The sequence below is a fragment of the Vicia villosa genome, linkage group LG2 (assembly GCF_029867415.1).
Source record: "Vicia villosa cultivar HV-30 ecotype Madison, WI linkage group LG2, Vvil1.0, whole genome shotgun sequence".
NCBI classification, from domain to species: domain Eukaryota; kingdom Viridiplantae; phylum Streptophyta; class Magnoliopsida; order Fabales; family Fabaceae; genus Vicia; species Vicia villosa.
The window spans coordinates 158778474-158799087 of record NC_081181.1 but is presented as its reverse complement, the minus strand read 5'-3'; the positions used below and the strand labels follow the sequence as shown (position 1 = coordinate 158799087).

Here is a 20614-nt window from a genome sequence, read left to right as displayed (position 1 = left end):
CATTCCTCGCGTAGAAATTTCCGAAAACAACAATGACAATGAATATTCTTCCATAAATAACAATAAGCAACCTTTACTTAAACATTCTTATTCTAATCTTTCTCAGAGTTGCACGCCTTAAGACAGAGTAAAACTAGGGCTATTGTTGATCTTCATATCCATGCGAAGCCTATTGAAAGTACATGGGTGTATAAAATCAAGAATAAGGCCTATTGAGAGTTATATAAGACAAGGTTTATGGAAAAGGGGTACAATCAGGAAAGAGGATTATTCTTTCCAAAAATTATTGGCCAGTTTTTGGGGTTGCTTATGCATGGGCTAACTGTGTTGATATTAGAAGCAGAATATAAGTCATTATCTTTTGGCTCTTTTAATACAAGCTACCATTAAATATGAGAAATTCTTCACTTCTCAAAAACGTTGCAAATGCTAAAATTGAATATTTTTTATATTTAAGAATAAGATGCTACAGATACAATATAGAAAGCAAACTTCTTTATTCAAATGATTCAAATATGAATACAAGTACATCCTACATTACATATTATTTTCGTATAGTCTTAAAATAAATATCACACTATGTCAAAAAACAAAACTAACAATAATTCAGATAAATTAAGTACTACAAGTACATATCACAACTTGCAATAAGTCTAGTTGTTGTCAAACCAAAACTGTTTCTGAAGATTGTCAACTACGTTATTGTCCACTTGAAAAGCCTTTGTGAGAACTTCTGAAGAAATTTTTGGATTAGATCCAAATACAGCATTCGCAATTGTGATAACTCCTGGATTCTGACTGCTAAGTCCACCGATGGCAACCGCATTTCCATATCCCACATTCAATTGGAAGTGAATGAGACCAATAGGAAACACAAACACATCTCCTTTGTTGAGTACTTTTGTAATGAGACGGTTTTCTGGGTTAGAAGTAACAAAACCGACATAGAGAGTACCATCCAACACAATAAGAATCTCAGTGCCTCTTGGATGAGTATGTGGAGGATTTAGTCCCCTAGGTGCAAAGTCAACGCGAGCAAGAGAAATACCAAGAGTATTTAATCCTAATATCTCATTAACGGCAACCGGTGTCACTTTTGAGCCGAGTGAATTTGATGTGTTTCCTTCTTTCACTGAGAAAAAGAAGTCATTTGCAGTGGCAAGTTTTGGATCTTTGCAGAATTTTCCATTGACAAACACTGCAAATCAAATATGAGTGATTAAATTGATTTACTGTAATAAATTTCAAAGGCTTAACCATAACTATGATAGCAGAAAAATACTAATGAACAGAAAAACATTATTATATATACATACCACCATCCTTGGTGTCATTGATAGCTACACAAAAATCTTGTAGAGGGCTGGGATCAAATGCTAAGGCAAAGGATGCTAAGGCCAAGAAGGCTGTAAAAATCAAGTAACTACTCTTCATATTGCTGTCTTTGTTTGTTTGTTATATATTTGCTTATGTATGTTTATGAATGATGTGATTTTGGAGACATAGAGAGAGTCTATTTATAAGAATTTTTAAGCATCGAAATTAGTAAGATACATGTTCAATTAATATTTAACAATTACAAGCTACTAATTCTTCAAATGAATAACTTGTCAAGTTATGAATATATATAGTCAATTAAAGAGAGGATTAATTTAACATAAGAGGGTGTCCATGATGTTGTACTAAGTTGAATTTGTATTACAGAGTTAGTAGTTAGTGTTGATTTTTTAAATATTAATCCTTTGATATATTTAAAAATTGGTTATATTTAAACTTTAGTTAAAAGTGAAATAATTTAATTTAAATATTTTGATGTAAAAACAAACTGAACAATTTGAATGGAAAAGAGAAAAAAAGAAAGTAAAAAGAAAGAAAAAAAAATTACAAAGATTTATTCGAATAAGAGATATTTGCATTGAAGACCCAAACATGATCAGTGGATGGTTTGTTGAGTTTGGACATGACATGGAATCAGAGATTTCTTCTTTCTTTCTTTTTTTTTTTTATGGAAAGGAATAAGAGATTTATTAACTTTTCTTTTACCTCTTGAGATCTTGGTTGGCTAGATATTTTATAACACTTATTATTTCTTAGTTAAGTTAGACAAGTTCATGTCATCTTGTCATTGTTTTTATGTGTCAGCTGAATCACACGAGGTATATCCAAAGATCTCGTTAAGAGCTTTTTGGTACACATTGGAAGTTTATTAGAAAAACTTAGATAAATAAGGGTAGAAGTTTTTAGAACTCGTAATGTTCTTGAAATTGACAGACATTAAGGGATAATTAAGAGGATTGAAAATTGAGAAACACTTCTAAACATTGTGGTTTTGTATGATTCATATATTAAAAGTCGTAGAGATTGAGAAATAATTGAATAGAAAATAAGATTTGTTCATGAGAACTTTGAAAGCTATCTTCATGCAATTCATCTTGTAATCTCTTCTAACAATTTTCAAATTATAGTCAATCAAAGAGGTATTCTATCCCCATATTATACTGGTTTAATCAAACAATGCAAGAATATTTTGTGTACTCGTCTTTTATCTTATTCTTGGTTGCGTGGATTTTTTAATATTATTTAGAAGATTGATTAATTTTACTTAACATCAATTATTTTGGTTTCCGTTGTTTTTTGTCTTACACATAAAAGATCTTGATATGGTTAAATATAGGCATATTTTACATCGAGTTGCTCCCACTGTGGGAAAAGGGGTTAAATTTGCATGTGAGCATCATGGATTTTAAATGGGGCATCAAGATATTTTCTAAAGACAATGATTTTGGATTGTCGAAGGTGAGTATGCAAGTAATCTTATCTCAACAGAGGCGTGTAAAAGTCCTGAAGGGGGAGCATTGAATTTCCGCACTCCTAACATAAGCAAAAACGAATGGGATGGTGGATAAGCCCAAGAATTCCATTATCTTGTTCCTCATGGATAATGTCTAAAGGGATGTTTCTAGGGAGAAGATTGTGGCTTTGATAAGGAACAAGCTTAAAACATTATATATGATAAGTACTTGGCTCATAGATTGTGTCTAAAATAATAACTATTCTCACATTGAATGGTATATAACAAATCCATTACGGAGAAATTGACAGAATATCATTGATGACAGGGAAAATATTTAGGTGAATTTTTATGATGTGAACAAGGATCTAATCTTGTTAATCTAATTATCCAAATCCTATGATCACTTCAAAGATTCTCTTCTTTATGAAAAGGAAGATATTATCACCTTAGATGAAGTCCAAGCGACTGTAAGATCCAAGAAGCTACTAAAGGTGAAATATTTGAAGAGTGGTCATAGTGGTAAAGCCTTAAGTATTTCAAGAGGAATGGGTGGAAGCATAAATCCAGGGGTTTTGATAAGTCAGGGTTAAAACGCCTCATTTGTAAAAAAAAAAAACGGTCACTTCAAGAATTTTTTTCAAAAAAGACGGTAGGGATGATTTTGTTTAAATTATAGCTTCTTAAAATAAGGAAGATTATGAAAGTGTTGTGCGCTAGTATTGGCAATTTTAGAGATAAAAAAGAGTTATGTCACAGACTCATGATGTTCATATCACTTCTAGCCTTGTAAAGAATATTTTAAGACTAAGGATATAAAATTAGGTGGAGTCGATGGACTAAGTGACAATAGTCCTTGCAAATTTCATGGTATTTGAAATTCTGGCACTTTTAAACATGTTAATATTGATTCCCCAACATCAGAAAATAATGTCAACATAGATGTTACAACATCTGTTGACAGACATAACCAATATATCAAAACTGTAACTTATGCAAAAATAAATTGCAGAATGATAAATCACGCAGATAATTGTTAACGTAATTTGGTAAACCGTTACCTACTCTAGGGCTACCAAGCCAAGAAGGAAATTCACTATGATAATATTAGTTCAAAGCCTAAACAATTCCAGTTTACAACTTCTCGCCTAATTCTTATCCTATGAAACTTCTACCTAGAGCCCTCTAGATACGAGATCCCCCTCTCACTTCCTAAAATCAATCACCTCAATGATAAAACAATCCCAATCCCAGTGACTGTATCAAAATAACTAAACCAGAAGATTACACTTCCAATACAAAATACTTAGTCTTGCTTAAAAGCTTCAACCAAGAACAATACTCAACTCTTTGCTTAAAAGCTCAGGAGAGGGACATGACACCACATAAGGGCACAACTTCATAACATTAAAACCCAACGATTCAAACCAACCAAATCAAGAATACGATCATTAATTCCAATTGGTTCGAATCATGAAATTAATTTCAAATGAATTCAAAATGAATTAACAAATAAGTGTGATATACAAGTTTCGTTCGGAACTGACTCAAATGACCAAAATATTCTAAGTCGAACGAATTCAACACAAGCAAGAACGAAGCACACTTTTAAATTAAATTTAATGTGATGATAAAGACAACATGGCTTTCCCGAATGGTTTCTCGGTCATAATCTACGCGAATAAACACGACATTGACATTAAACCATCACAGAATCCTCACTTCACTCACAATTCCAATTGAAATTAAAACGCGAGTTAAATGATGGAGTCAAATAATTAATTATTCACTGTCTTTGTAAAGTAATATATGATAGATCCCATATCTTGAAAGAGGGGACCATGCCAATCAACATAGAAATGATGAAATGAATCACAACCAGTTGCATTTGGTTGTGAACTATTCAAAGCAAAAGCGAGTTGCAGTACGTTGTAATATCCGATAGCTTATAATATATACCAGAAGTATACTTGAGATTGCTTGACCATAAATGTTATGAACTTGAATGTAGAATGATCCTGCATCACATGGTGATGGCCTAGCTAAAGAGTTAGTAGTTGAATGAATATAAGCCAACCTACTTCTTTTCTTGTAATCACCAACAATCATAAAGGAACCTTACTTCACTAACAATTCCAATTGAAATTAAAACGCGACTAAACACTTACACATAGAATAGCCTCAAAGGTTTCTCGATTAGCTTCAATAGGAATAATCGTAGCAATAGCATTAACCTTTCATCAAAAACATTCAAATAAACTAATGACATACGCAAAAGAAACAACAATCAGTACCAAACTTCACACTTCAAAATGAGTTACAAGAAGTTCAACACAAAATCGGTTCCTTGACAATTCAACATATCATGCTACTCATAAAATCAAACAAAACGACACCACTTTCAAACTGATTCAATCAAAGGACCTATATATTTTATTTTCTTAAACTATTATTTGGGTCTATGATTCGGTTAGACACTTGATTTTCAGCTATTCCATAGGGTGTTTGGTACATGAAAACAATGAGGTGGGAATACCAGTTTCCCACATTTCATATGAGAAGTAAAAATTGAAGCAATTCAAATATGACCTAATCTACCAAAAAATTACAGTAAAATCATCCAAACAAAACACAATGACATGGAGAAAACGTTCATGGAGAAAATAGATACGAAAATATAAATGTCTTACTAAACCCTTAAAATGATACAAAACGTTCATGGAGAAAATTGAAAACGCAAGCCAGAATAAAATGAAATTCCTACATAAAATAATATAATACATTAAGTATGTTACCTTAGAAAGAGGAAACCGAATTCGACAATGCAGTGACGGTGATAAGCGAGGAGGCAGAGAAGGAGAAGGCCGTGAACAGTTGCAGAACACCGTGAACGAGGGTGAATAGTTGCTAGAACTACCATGAACGGTGGTGAAAGGAGGTTAACGAATGTGAACGGAGGTGAAAAATGTGAAATCAATGAGAACAGATGCAGAACAGCCGTGAACGGAGCAGAACGGTCATGAACGGAGGTGAAAACGGTGAGCACTGTTGCAGAACAGAGGTGAGTTGCATAAAGTATCGTGTTTTGATAGTGTTTTAATTTTAGAATTTAGATATAATGACAAAAGGCAGCGCTTTTTTTAATAAAGCGCTTTCTAATCTATTCCCTTTAGCAGCGCTTTCACAAAGCGCTTTCTAACGTATGCCCTTTAACAGCATTTTCAAGAAAGCGTTTTCTTAACAATGTATTTAGCAGCGCTTTTTATTAATTTAGTATATAACTTAAATTTTTTTAACTTATAGCAGCACTTCATGAAAGAAGTGTTATCTATGGTGTGCTGCCTTTCCCATTTTTGGCGTAGTGTTTGTCCATGAAAAGTCTTTACACGACTTCACCAAAGTTGAACAACTTTCAACTCCGCCTTACAAACAACTTGTACTTGACTTCACCAAAGTCTTATATGGAGTATAATTAAACTCTTCTCTTGATGGATAACATACAGTTCAAACCACATATTTTTTATATTTTATAATATATAAGATGCTTAGAGAGAGAAGCTCTCTCCTCTCTCTAAACTTAGGGTTCCCCATGTTCCCCTCTTTTGATGGATGTCACCTTCCTTCTTGTAGGGGTTCCTCCTCCTTCATGGAAGCTATTCACCACCATTATGGTGGTCATCTCCTCTTTAATGGAGGTTCCTCCCTCATTGTAAGATTTTGCTCCTCTCTTTTCATTCCTTTAAAACCCTCACTCATGTTAGATCCATACACGCCTCTTCCTCCAACCTCCATCAAGCTCCTCCTCCTCTCCACCACCAACCATCAATCGTTTGCAACTCCAAAATCACCTCCACCGGAGCCGCCACCACCGGAAGATAAGAAAGCCCGAATTTTATGTGTGTGTGTGTGTGTTCATGTATTAGTTTATTTTATTGTACTTGTTTTGTTGTGGTTCTATTTTTTCTTGTTTGGTTTGTTTTGTTGGGTCTGTTGTTATTAGGTTTATGTTGTTTTAAACTTGTGCTCAAGGTATTTAATGAAATGCCTCAAAGAAGATTGGACGACGGAAATATGTTTTTGAGTAAGAATCTTACTAGGGATGTGGCAAATCAAACTCCTCTTTTTAGTCAACAATTGTTTCATTCACTAGTTGTGAGATTAATCAATATTGTGAAATCGAATAATTGATTTGAGCGTGATAAAGCTAAAGATATGATCCGTAATTGAATAGATTTAAAGATTGGAGTTCCAAAACTCCCATGTCTCTTGTGGAAGAACTTTGCTAGGTTGATTGGATTAAAGTTTTGGTTTGGTACATTCCTTTCGTTTTCTATCCTCTCAAAGCTTTTTAATGTTCATAGCTTGTTAGTCTTAATTATTAGTGATGTTGTCAATGTGTAGATGAAAAATGTCCTAACATATTTTTTTTCTCTATATTTATACTCTCTCTTTTTCATCTAATAAATGAGATTGTTTTCTATAAAAAAAAATAAAAAATGCTACAGATACAATATAGAAAGCAAACTTTTTTATTCAATAATTCAGATAAATTAAGTACTACAAGTACATATCACAACTTGCAATAACTCTAGTTGTTGTCAAACCAAAATTGTTTCTGAAGATTGTCAACAATCTTATTGTCCACTTGAAAAGCCTTTGTGAGAACTTCTGAAGAAATTTTTGGATTAGATCCAAATACAGCATTAGCAATTGTGATAACTCCTGGATTCTGACTGCTAAGTCCACCAATGGCAACCGCATTTCCGTATCCCACATTCAATTGAAAGTGAATCAGACCGATAGGGAACACAAACACATCTCCTTTGTTGAGTACTTTTGTGATGAGACGATTTTGTGGGTTAGATGTAACAAAACCAACATAGAGAGTACCCTCCAACACTATAAGAATCTCAGTGCCTCTTGGATGAGTATGTGGAGGATTTAGTCCCCTAGGTGCAAAGTCAATGCGAGCAAGAGAAATACCGAGAGTATTTAATCCTAATATCTCATTAACCGCAACCGGTGTCACTTTTGAGCCTAGTGAATTTGATGTGTTTCCTTCTTTCACTGAGAAAAAGAAATCATTTGCAGTGGCAAGTTTTGGATCTTTGCAGAATTTTCCATTGACAAACACTGCAAATCAAATATGAGTGATTAAATTGATTTACTGTAATAAATTTCAAAGGCTTAACCATAACTATTGCATAGCAGAAAAAAACTAATGAACATAATAAACATTATTATATATGCATACCACCATCCTTGGTGTCATTGATAGCTACACAAAAATCTTGTAGGGGGCTGGGATCAAATGCTAAGGCACAGGATGCTAAGGCCATGAAGGCTGTAAAAATCAAGTAACTATTCTTCATATTGCTCTCTTTGTTTGTTTGTTGTATATTTGCTTCTGTATGTTTATGAATGGTTATATTTTGGAGACATAGAGAGAGTCTATTTATAAGAAGTTTAAGCATTGAAATATTCCATATATTTACATATAAAATACATTTAAAGACCTAGTAAAAATGTCTATTTGAATTATTATAAGATACTTGTTCAATTAATATTTAACTACATGCTACTAATTCCTCTAATGAATAACTTGTCACCCGCGCTTCAAGTTATTGATAGAGTCAATTACAGAAAGGACTTATTGAACATAAGAGTTTTTTATCCTTGATGATGTAACAAGTTGAAAATGTATTTCAGAGTTAGTGGTTGCATTTGATTTTTTTAAAATATTATTAGCATATGCTTTTAAATTGTGGTTGATGTATGGGATTGCGATTTTGGTTATTGCAATTTATGTATATGTATGTAGTTGCGATTGTGTTTATTACGGTTGTTCTTACGCACATAGTGACCGTTGCAACGTTAATTTTGATCGGAAGGTGTTTGAAATACACAGTTAAGAAACAATTAAAGTTATGAATTTTTATTATATTAAAAGAAAAAAGAGTTTTGATATTCTCAAATGTTGAGTTTTGAATAAAATAGCTAAACAAACATGGTCAAGATTATTTGATATGGTTTATAATATGGTTGTATGCGTGATCTTAAATCACACCACGATTATGGTCCGATGCAGTTGTAGAGACTAACACATTAGTTATATTGTGGTCGCAATTGCAATTGCAGACCGAATTTAAAACCATGATTATTAGGTTGGGCATCTTCATCTAGGTTTGAGCCTCGAAGCTCACAGTTATCAGTAAGGGCAGACAAGAAGAATCGGATTGACCCAAATTTGAGCATCCTTAAACGAAAATGAAGATAATGGGTATGGGTGAGTATGGTTGGTTTATGGTTTTACATAGGTGAAATTGCCGCGGGGGGGGGGGGGGGGGGGGGGGGGGGGGGCTGTTTGTTTAACTTTAAAAAACTAGTTTATTTTCTAATTTTAAAATATGATTTTTATAAAATATTTTTTAAAATATTAAAAGTTTTTTCAAATTCGTATTTTATAAATTAAAAGACTTATTTTGAAATCTTATAATATAAACATACATTATTGAAGATCAAAATATAGTCAAAACCGCAATTTTATCAAAAAGTGGTATTTCAAAAATAATTTTTGCGAAAAGCTAGTTGAAATAACTTTGAATTGAAGTGATTTTATAAAATTTTAATATCCCCAAAATTTTTAATTAAATAATGAAATATCTAAAATAAACGACTAAAAACAACTATTCAAACTAAATTTTTATTTGAAATTTTATCAAAAATTCTTTGTAATTGCTTAGTGCGAGAACAACAAATAGATGCTTAAGCTCCGCGGAGGAATAAAAAATGATGAGAGTTTGATAACCGCTGTTCTTGAACAGTGGCTCCGATCTTTGTTACGGTGGCGCGGGGTGGATTTGCATGGTTAGAACTCCAACGTTCAAGGTTGTTCATGGTTCAGGATTAGTATAGTGAAATTGAATATCAGAGATTGTGTACCTTCTTATCGCATGTGAACTATTTTTATATGTTGGGTCGAGTAGAGTGGGCTTGAGACAGATTGGGCATTTTGCCAATTGGGTCTTTGGTTGGTCCAAAATAGTTGCCCCCAAGGCTTAGCCGAGCCCTAGAAGAGTCGAGGTAAGCCTTAAGTATCCTTGACCGACATCCGTGTCACAGTCTGATTTGAAGTAGAACTGAATCGTTTGGGATCATTTTTGAAAAGTTATTGTTAGGTGAGAATATGGACACAAACATGTCAAGAAAAAGGGGGGGGTTGAACAAGCCTATCCCTTAAAAGACAATCCCAAAAACATTTTAGGTCACATAAAACAAAATCAAATATTTTAAAATATGCAGAAGCAAAACACAACACTAAGAGAGTTTGGAAGCATCTCAATAAATTAATCCAACAAAATCATTAAATCACGAGATAAGGAAATTTCAAGCTTACACATTAAATCACTATAAACAAATTCTAACCTAAATAAAATACAAATGATGTAATAAGGCTATAGTTATAGTAATGAATGCAGAAAATTAATGGAGATAAGGGAAGAAAGAAAAGATAAACAGAGATATATAGTGGTACGGCGTTCGTCCTCGCTCCTCCTGCTCCACTCTTCAATGGTGTTAAAACCATCACGAAATAATCACGATCTTCCACTATTTGATACCTTTGATACAAGCATTTTTATTGCAATGAAATATCACACAGTAGTTTCCTCTGTTGATGCAAATAATCAAACTGCTAATAAACACAAGACCCTTAATGATCTTGATCCAATAGCCTTGTTATCCATAATAACCTACTCCAAGTCTTTGTATATGAAAATCCACCTTGATCCCACTAGTTTATTGTCTGAGCGGTTGTCACTAGCTAAATGTTGAAATGAACAAATCCCAACTTTCACTACGGCAAAAAAGGGAAAAGAAGGCGCTTTTTTTGGCCTTTAGCAGCGCTTAAAAGCGCTGCCTATGGTGGCGCTGCTGTAGGTGTAGACAACGCTTTTTTTACGCAAAAGTGATGCCTTATGTATACTTTAGGGAGCGCTTTTCCTTGAAAAGCGCTTTCTAAAGTAGGTCTGTAGCAGCGCTTTATCCTAGAAAAGCGCTTTCTAAAGTAGGCCTTTAGCAGCGTTTTGTCTAGACTTTTATGCTTTCTGTTGGCATTTTTAGGCAGCGCTTTTTCAGAAGAAAAAAAAAAGCGCTTTATATTGTGTACTATAGGCAGCGCTTTTTCAAAAAAGCGCTTTCTTTGCTTCACGTAAAAAATGACATTTTAAGCGTTTTTTATGTAAAAGCGTTGCCTATTCTTTCTTTTTTAGAAAGCATATTTTTGGGAATAATCCCATAAACCTGTAATTCAAGCCTTACATTTCAACGAGCCTTTATTTCAACAAAGAAGTCGTTATATACCAAAAATAAAAGCATTATATACCATTATAATACCATTATATACCATTATAATTCAAAATATATACATCATTATAATTCAATTCACATGTTTGCAACAGAACCAAAATCAGCCCTAACAATAACAAAGTCATCCCTAACAATAACTAAATCAGCCCTAACAATAACTAAATCAGCCCGAAATCGCCAAAATCTGACGAGCGGACAGTCCTGGTCCTGCAAAGTATGAACAGAACAACACAGTCAATTAAACTAACTTGGCTCCAACACAATTAAAGGTCCTGCAAACAACACGGTCAATTAAACTAACTTGGCTCCAACACAATTAAACCTAATTTTTCATAACAACTTTCAATTTCCAATACCTTATATGATTCTTTTCTCAATAAAGTATTCACACAATTCCTCCTTGATTTCTTTCAATTTATTTTTCGTGTAATGAGCACACTTGTATTCATCAAAGTACTACATAACAAAACATAATATGCATGATAGTTAAAAATAATAAATTATATGAAATATCCGATAAATATTAAATAAATCGTAAGTTATAAATCCATACCGTGATTGCAATCTCTATTCGATTCAAATGAAGGATTTCTTTCATAAATCTCATAACAAAGTATCTGCAATCTATACTGTTACGATGACGAGCACACTACATAGAAAAACAAATAAGAATGTATAGTTGTCTTGTTTAATCAAGTAGCATCACTATTATAAGCAAAATTGTGAAAATTAATGTACCTTAACTTTGATCCATGTAATTTTGCTTGATCTATACCGTGATACTCGAGCTTCTCTTTGAGAGAGAAATACTTGTATTGATCTAACAAAATAAAAACATATATTTAGAACAATCTCACATAAATAATTAAATATACAAATACACACGAATATTTAGAACAATCTCACTTACGTATCAATCATTAACTTCATATCTGGATAATTTGTCCAATCACCATCTACCGAATTCAGATAATACACCACTTCTTTGAAAGAATCAATAGAAACCAACAACCAGTGACGCCTATAAATTAAAACAAAAGTTTAGATGGAAATTTTCAATACAAAAGATTAGAATGAACTTAGAATGAAGTGCTAACCCTACAGAAATAATATTATTACGGTAAAAGATACAAGCTTTATGTGATATCTCTCAACTAAGTGATATCTTACTGAATATGGATCCTTAACAATTGACGCTCCGTTGACACGGGAGGCAGACACGAAATGGAATCTGTTTGACAATTGATTCCCGCACATCAATTTTTCATACAAGAACCTTAAATAAAAACATAATAAACATTAGACTATTTTCATTGAAATGTGTAAATAAATTGTTCGACTAATTAAATAATAGATTGATTGCTTTACCGGATGTATGAGTGTACAACACCGATGCCTAATTATGTATGCTGAAAAATCTGTTCATTTCCTCTTTTGCAATTGTTTCGAAGTAAGAAAAACCAAAGATACCTTCCTCCATATCCATTTGACGAATAACACCATTCACATATGATGTCCCCGCAAGTGTTTCAAGACACATCCGGAGTCGAGGTACAAAAGCTTTTCTTGCCATGGTTCTTGGAAGATCCCCTTTCTTGTTGGGTACGCTACTAATTTTCTGGCTTACTTGTTGTGACTCTTAAGCAGGTACCTAAAAATCATATAACTTAGGTAAATTATAAAATCATGCAGGTACCCTGATAGACTTCCGTATGCTGGAAAATCATTAATTGTTCCAAACAACATCGCTCTCAAGTTGAAACTTTCTTTCCTATACCCATCATAAACCTCCACACCGTTCTCCCACAAAAACTTTAAATCTTCGATTAAGGGTGTGAAGGTGACGTCTATGTCATTCCCTGGTTGTTTGGACCCAGAAATTTACATAGATAACTGATCAGTGCATTTTGATGCACATTCCTTTATGTTTGTACTTAGGCATTTCTATGGTTTGGTTTGTTTATTTTTCTATTTTATTAAGTTTTTATATTTTAATTTATTTTTATTGTTATTTGATTTTCGTATTTATTTTTCAGCTTTAGTAGTCTGCACGGAAACGATCATAACTGGAGTTCCGGGAGTCCGATTGAGGCGTTCTAATAATCGACGGAAAGCTAAGAGAAAGGGCTACATTTCTTATGTTGGAGTCGAAGTCAGAATCGGACTGTAGCAGGGCCAGAAATCTCGTTGAAGTTGCAGCACTAGTTTTTAATTTAGTTTCGGGTCAATTTGGTTTTGGGCCTGGGTCGTATGTTTGACCCAGTTGGATTGTAAAACGGGTTGTCTTAGTTTCTCCTAGGGCAGCAGCCGAAACACTATTCACTGTCACTATTCACGATTTTATTCTTGAAGCTTGTACGAACCATCCATGGCGAACTAATCACTTTTGGTTAATCTGCCGTATTCAGGTTCCAATTTACTATGAGATTAATATAATTTTGCTTAATTCCTATTCCTTCAATTCGACTGTATGTTTATCATTTGCTTAATCTGATTATTCATAGAGTAGATTGTTTGGTTCGATTGATCTATGTTCCCAATTTATTCGCGTTTTACCGTATGCTTAATCGTTAACCGCTGTATGTTTAACCGAATGCTTAATTCGGAAAACGGGTAATATAATTCATATAATATTGTTGCGCTTGTCAATTATATTGTAATCGAACGGGATTGGAATCCGCTTAGGATAGTGATCTTATAATAATCGATGATTGGTAGGAACTGGATCGGTAGATTGACTTATCCCATAATCACTTATTTCACAAAACAGCTTATTTCAATAATTGCTTTTGATAATCACTTTTTCGATCACCAAACCAACCCCCCCTTATTTCGATTTTGCATTTAGTTAATAAAATCAAGAATCCTTGCGATACGACTCGAGCCATTGTCGTTGTACTACGTTTTAAAAATAACTCGTTTTGATCCGCGCACGACAGCGGATCAAATTGGCGCCGTTGCCGGGGACTCTTGTGAATATTAACTGATATTATAGTCTTAGGTGTAGTGTTTGTGCGTTTTGGCCATAGGTTCCTCGCGGTTTCGGCCATAACGCCTCTAGAGTCGAAAAAATCGGTTTTTGGGAAAATTTCACCGTTTCGAAAATCTGTCCCGACAGTTAGGTGTGAAAAAAAGCCTTTTTACTATTTTTAATGATTTATTTTCTGTTTTCATAGAGTCGAAAAATTCCGAAAAAAATACCAAAATTCTATTTTTACGTCATTAGATTATTTTCGGTGTCAGTGTATTTTTTTGAATTATTTTTAATCGATTTGCTTCATTGTGTTTGTTTTAGGGACATAGTTGGCATTTTCACGATTGTTGCTGCGTTTGCTGTGCACTAGTCCTGGCTACTAGGTCTTCTTGTCCTGAACTTGTTGCTTTTGATCCTGAGGTAGAGAGAACCTTGCACACACTTCGTAGAGCAGGCCAGGCTAGCAATAGTTCACCTTCACCGACCATAGCTGAGTCTGATTCTGAGTCTGATTATTTGCATAATTTGTTTGATTCTGATTCTGAACTTGCTTTTGAAATGGCTGAAAATAGAACTCTAAGGCAACTTGCAGCCCCTGATGTTAATTATAATGGCTTGTGTATTGAATATGATGCTGTGGCTGTTCCTTTTGAATTAAAATCGGGTTTAATACACTTGTTGCCAAAGTTTAATGGTCTTGCAGGTGAGGATCCACACAAACATTTGAAGGAATTCCAGGTGGTGTGCTCTACACCATTGAAGCCCGAAGGTATCACTGAAGATCATATCAAACTTCGTGCTTTTCCTTTTTCTTTGCAGGGTGCAGCTAAGGACTGGATATATGATCTTGAACCGAATTCAATCACAAGCTGGAATGCTCTGAAGAGAGTGTTCTTGGAGCGATACTTTCCTGCCTCTAGAGCTGCTTCAATCCGAAAAGAAATATGTGGCATTAGACAAGACAACGAGTCATTGGCTGAATACTGGGATAGGTTCAAGAAGTTGGTTTCAAGCTGCCCTCAACATCAGATTACCGAGCAACTTCTCATTCAGTACTTTTATGAGGGGTTGTTACCTATGGATAGAAACATTCTTGATGCTGCTAGTGGTGGAGCACTTGTTGACAAAACTCCAGCTGCTGCCAGGGCCCTCATTGAAAATATGTCCCTAAATTCCCAGCAGTTCACCACTCGAACCAATTCTGTCCAAACCAAGGGTGTACATCAAATTCAAGGTTCCTCGAACAGAGCTTTAGAAACCAGACTTGATGAGCTAACCGCTCTAGTCAAACAACTTGCAGTAGCGAAACCTCAAACAGCAACTGTATGTGGCATTTGTACAGCTCATGATCATCCCACTGATACATGTCCTCTTCTGAAAGATGATACTGTTACCGAGCTGCCTCAAGCTTATGCAGCCAACCTTTACAACCAGAACAGGTACAACAACACTCCTGACTTGTCCACCAACAAATATCACCCCAATTGGAGGAATCATCCCAACCTTCGTTATGGAAATCAGCAGCCTTCCCAACAACAGCTCACCGTTCCATTACCCCAGCCACATCACACCCCTCCAGCTACTACTTCCGGACCATCCTTGGAAGATCTTGTTAAGCAAATGGCCGTGAACAACCTTCAGTTTCAACAAAGAACCGACACTAGCATTCAGACCTTGACCACACAGATGGGACAACTTGCTACTCAAATAAATAATATGCAAGCTCAAGGTTCGAACCAACTTCCAGCACAAACTGTTGTCAATCCGAATGGTAATGCTAATGTGAGCGCTATTTCTTTGAGATCCGGAAAGGTTACAGAACCAGCCCCTGAAAAAAATAAAAAAATCATTGAGGTAACTTCTGAACTTTCTTCTTCTGAACCTCCTCCAGCTGAGCTTTCTTCTCCTTCTTCTGTTGTGGTCGGAACTGAAAAAAATAAAGAAAAGGAGTATGTGCCACCAGTTCCTTTCCCACATAGAGTTCTGAAAAATAAAATAATTGAGGAGGGAGACAAAGAAAAAGAAATTATGGATATGTTTAGGAAAGTAGCGGTAAACATTCCGCTTCTTGATGTGATTAAGCAAGTTCCAAGGTATGCAAAGTTTCTGAAGGATCTATGTACAAACAAGAGAAAAGTAAAAGGAAGTGACAGAGTCAACTTGGGAAGAAGCATCTCTGCTTTCATTCAGCCCGAACAAAGTGTTTCATCCATCTCTCAGGTCTTGCCACAAAAGTGCAAGGACCCGGGAACTTTTACTATTCCTTGTACCATCGGGGATAAGAAATTTGATAATTGTTTGCTTGATTTAGGAGCGGGCATTAATGTTATGCCTACTTCTATTTATAATAACCTTTGTCTTGGTCCCATGCAGCATACAGGTTTAATCGTTCAACTGGCGAACAGGAGCAATGCACGTCCCACCGGCATAGTGGAAGACGTCCTCGTTCAAGTTAACGATTTAATTTTTCCTGCAGATTTTTACATTCTGGACATGGAAGGAGAAACTAAGTCAAGCAGAGCTCCCATCATCTTAGGCAGACCGTTCATGAAAACGGCGAAGACAAAAGTTGATGTTGATGATGGAACGATGTCCATGGAATTTGGTGACATCGTCGCAAAATTTAATATCTTCGATGCCATGAAACACCCTGTGGAGGAGCATTCGGTTTTTAATATTGAGTTGATTTCTGAATTAGTTGATGAGAGTTGTTCTGAATTATTTGCACTTAATTTTCCATCTCTCTCTGATCTTGATGATAATTATTCATGTCCTGATTGCACTGACACTAACGTTTGTGTCCTTTGTGTTGAGATTGAGGCTTCCTTGCAGCCTGATACATTTTCTACAGGTGAAGTTGTTACCGATGAAGCTGTTTTTACCGTCGATGCTCTTGACATCCCGGCTGCCCCAAGCCTTCCATCCATCGAGCAGCCCCCATCCTTAGAGCTAAAAGAGCTCCCTGGGAACCTGAAATATGCTTACTTGGAGCATAATGAAAAACTTCCTGTTATTATCTCTTCTAACCTTGATTTCAATCAAGAAGACAGACTTTTGCAGGTATTGAAGAGGCACAAGAAAGCAATCGGGTGGACATTAGCCGACCTTCCAGGTATTAGTCCTTCGATGTGCATGCACAGGATTTTACTTGAGGATGGAGCGAAAACAGTAAGGCAGCCCCAAAGGAGGCTTAAACCTTTGATTCTTGATGTTGTAAAGAAAGAGGTAACCAAACTCTTGCAAGCAGGTATCATTTATCCTATCTCTGACAGTAAGTGGGTAAGTCCAGTGCAGGTTGTACCCAAGAAATCTGGACTCACAGTGGTAAAAAATGAAAAGAATGAACTTGTTCCCACTAGAGTCCAGAACAGCTGGAGAGTTTGTATTGATTACAGGAGACTGAACCAGGCTACTAGAAAGGATCACTTTCCTTTGCCGTTCATTGACCAGATGCTTGAACGGCTAGCTGGTAAATCACATTATTGTTTTCTTGATGGTTTTTCAGGTTACTTTCAGATTCATATTGCACCTGAAGATCAAGAAAAGACCACTTTCACGTGCCCATTCGGTACATTTGCTTACAGGAAGATGCCTTTTGGCCTTTACAATGCTCCTGGCACTTTCCAACGATGCATGATGAGAATTTTCTCTGATTTTATTGAAAATTGCATGGAAGTGTTTATGGACGACTTTACTGTTTATGGTTCTTCTTTTGATGCATGCTTGAACAGTTTAAACTTGATTTTAGAAAGATGCATCGAGACTAACCTTGTGTTGAATTATGAAAAGTGTCATTTTATGGTTGAGCAGGGAATTGTTCTTGGTCACATTATTTCTGAAAAAGGAATTTCTATTGACCCTGCTAAGATTGATGTGATTTCTACACTGCCTTACCCTTCTTGCATTCGCGAGATTCGTTCTTTTCTTGGTCATGCAGGTTTTTACAGGCGTTTCATCAAGGATTTCAGCAAGATAGCTCTTCCGCTGTCGAACTTGTTGAAGAATGACGTCACTTTTGATTTTGATGACAAATGCAAACAAGCGTTTGACTTCTTGAAGAAAGCATTGACCTCCGCTCCCATCATTCAGCCCCCTGATTGGACACTTCCTTTTGAGCTTATGTGTGATGCTTCCAATTATGCAGTTGGGGCTGTCCTTGCACAAAGAGTTGACAAGGCTACCCATGTTATTTACTATGCTTCTAGGACTTTAGATTCTGCACAGTCTAATTACACCACCACTGAAAAAGAACTGCTAGCTATTGTTTTTGCTCTTGATAAATTCAGATCTTATTTGCTAGGTTCCAAGGTTGTTGTTTTTACTGACCATGCAGCTTTAAAGTACTTGCTGAAGAAGCCGGATGCAAAGCCGAGATTGATTCGGTGGATGTTGCTGCTCCAAGAGTTTAATGTTGAGATTAAAGACAAAAGTGGAGCTGAGAACTTAGTGGCTGACCACTTGAGCAGGATAGAGAGAGATGAAGATCCTTTTCCTATTAAGGATGACTTTCCTGATGAGCAGTTGTTTCTTTTGCATGGGATTACACCTTGGTTTGCTGACATTGTTAATTTTCTTGTTGCTGGTGTTTTTCCTACAGGTGCATCTAGATCACAGGTTCACAAGCTCAAGAGTGATGCCAAATATTATGTTTGGGATGATCCATATCTATGGAAGTTTGGTAGTGATCAGGTAATCAGGAGATGTGTCCCCGACAATGAGATTGAATCTATTTTAAAATTTTCTCATGCATCTCAAGTCGGCGGACATTTCGGTCCTCAAAGGACTGCAAGAAAAGTCCTTGATTCAGGCTTCTATTGGCCAACTATTTTTAAGGATGCTTTTGAGATTTATCGCACTTGTAAAGAGTGCCAGATAGCAGGTACAAACATCACTCGCAAGAGTGAAATGCCTCAGCAGCCTATGCTTTTCTGTGAGGTATTTGATGTATGGGGAATTGATTTCATGGGTCCTTTTCCTGTATCATTTGGTTTCCTTTACATTTTACTTGTTGTTGATTATATTTAAAAGTGGGTGGAGGCTATCCCCACTAGGACTAATGATTCTAAAGTTGTTGCAGAGTTTGTCAGGTCTAATATCTTTTGCAGGTTTGGAATACCGCGAGCTATCATAAGTGACCAAGGCACTCATTTCTGTAACCGCACCATGGAAGCCTTACTCCGAAAGTATGGAGTTGTGCACAGAGTCTCTACTGCATATCACCCACAGACTAATGGGCAAGCTGAGATCTCAAACAGGGAGATCAAACAGGTTTTAGAGAAAATGGTGCAGCCAAACAGGAAAGACTGGAGCCGTCGTCTAGAAGACGCACTTTGGGCTCAAAGGACAGCTTTCAAGACACCCATTGGGATGTCTCCTTATCGACTTGTTTTTGGTAAGGCGTGTCATCTTCCTGTTGAGATAGAACACCGTGCTTTTTGGGCGGTGAAGAGTTGTAATTTGGAGATGCAACAAGCAGGTATTGAAAGAAAACTCCAATTGCAACAGTTGGAAGAGCTTAGATTAGAGGCTTATGAGAACTCTAGGATTTATAAAGAAAAAACTAAGCACTTTCATGATAAAATGATTTCTAGGAAGGAATTTTCTGTGGGCCAACAGGTTTTACTGTTTAACTCCCGCCTTAAGCTAATGGTTGGGAAACTTCGATCCAAATGGATTGGCCCCTTTGTTGTTACTAATGTTTTCCCTCATGGTGCAGTAGAAATAAAAAGTGCAGGTACTGACAAAGTCTTCAAGGTTAACGGGCAGCGGCTGAAGTTATTCCATGAAAGTTCGGTGCCTGAAAATGTCAGCATAGAGGAGCTTTCTTTAGAAGCACCTGACTACACTACAACTTGATCAGGGAGTCCTTCTTTCCTTCTCTCTACTTTATTAGTAATGTCTTTTCATTGAGGACAATGCTTAGTTTAAGTGTGGGGGAGGAAATTGTGTGTTTTAATTGTTTTTTGTGTGTTAGTATTTTGTTTAATTTCAATAAAAAAATGCATCTTCTTGAAAGTTTTAGGCTACACACTGATTTGAGTCGGGTTTGCGGAGACTTGGGAAAAGTTCACAAGATCGGTATCGCTCTAACACCGTAAGTCTCCTGCATACGGAAATTGATTTGAATTTGTTATTATGTTTTAGCCTTAATTTCTCATTCTTTGACAGCTCTTGAGTAGTTTATTTCAGCAGTCGGCACCATCTCTCACACACTTTACGCAGGAAGCCGATGAATATAAGTGAATGTTCCGAAAAGAAAAAAAAAGAGAAAAGAAAAAGGTTATACACCTTCTAAGTTTGGTGATCCTCACCCGGTCACTTAACCCAACGGTTGTGTAATCTTTAAAAAAAAAAGTTTTCAAAACTCTTTGTTAGTTGGTTCAGCGGTTTCTGGTGCTGAACTTGGTAGGGAGGATTACGGTCCGATCCCCCGCAACTACATCTGAGTAAGCAAAGGGTTATGCCACGCAAGTACCGGAACC

At 35.8% G+C, this 20614-nt stretch overlaps 2 protein-coding genes across 2 annotated transcripts; both read right to left on the bottom strand.

Moving 5' to 3' along the window:
• Positions 1-565: 565 nt before the first annotated feature.
• Positions 566-1448, bottom strand: LOC131647213 (putative germin-like protein 2-1). Its single transcript, XM_058917125.1, has 2 exons — positions 1317-1448; positions 566-1198 (listed from the first exon to the last, which is right to left on the bottom strand). The coding sequence occupies exons 1-2, from the start codon at positions 1432-1434 to the stop codon at positions 654-656; spliced, it is 663 nt and encodes a 220-aa protein (XP_058773108.1). The 5' UTR covers positions 1435-1448; the 3' UTR covers positions 566-653.
• A 5850-nt stretch (positions 1449-7298) lies between these two features.
• Positions 7299-8221, bottom strand: LOC131647212 (putative germin-like protein 2-1). The gene is made up of 2 exons (XM_058917124.1): positions 8046-8221; positions 7299-7924 (listed from the first exon to the last, which is right to left on the bottom strand). The coding sequence occupies exons 1-2, from the start codon at positions 8161-8163 to the stop codon at positions 7380-7382; spliced, it is 663 nt and encodes a 220-aa protein (XP_058773107.1). The 5' UTR covers positions 8164-8221; the 3' UTR covers positions 7299-7379.
• Positions 8222-20614: the final 12393 nt, after the last annotated feature.

Coding starts and splice junctions, on each gene's coding strand:
- LOC131647212 (XM_058917124.1), bottom strand. CDS start 8,163: ATGAAGAATAGTTACTTGATTTTTACAGCCTTCATGGCCTTAGCATCC. Junction 7,925..8,045: donor CAATGACACCAAGGATGGTG/GTATGCATATAT, acceptor TTTGATTTGCAG/TGTTTGTCAATGGAAAATTC.
- LOC131647213 (XM_058917125.1), bottom strand. CDS start 1,434: ATGAAGAGTAGTTACTTGATTTTTACAGCCTTCTTGGCCTTAGCATCC. Junction 1,199..1,316: donor CAATGACACCAAGGATGGTG/GTATGTATATAT, acceptor TTTGATTTGCAG/TGTTTGTCAATGGAAAATTC.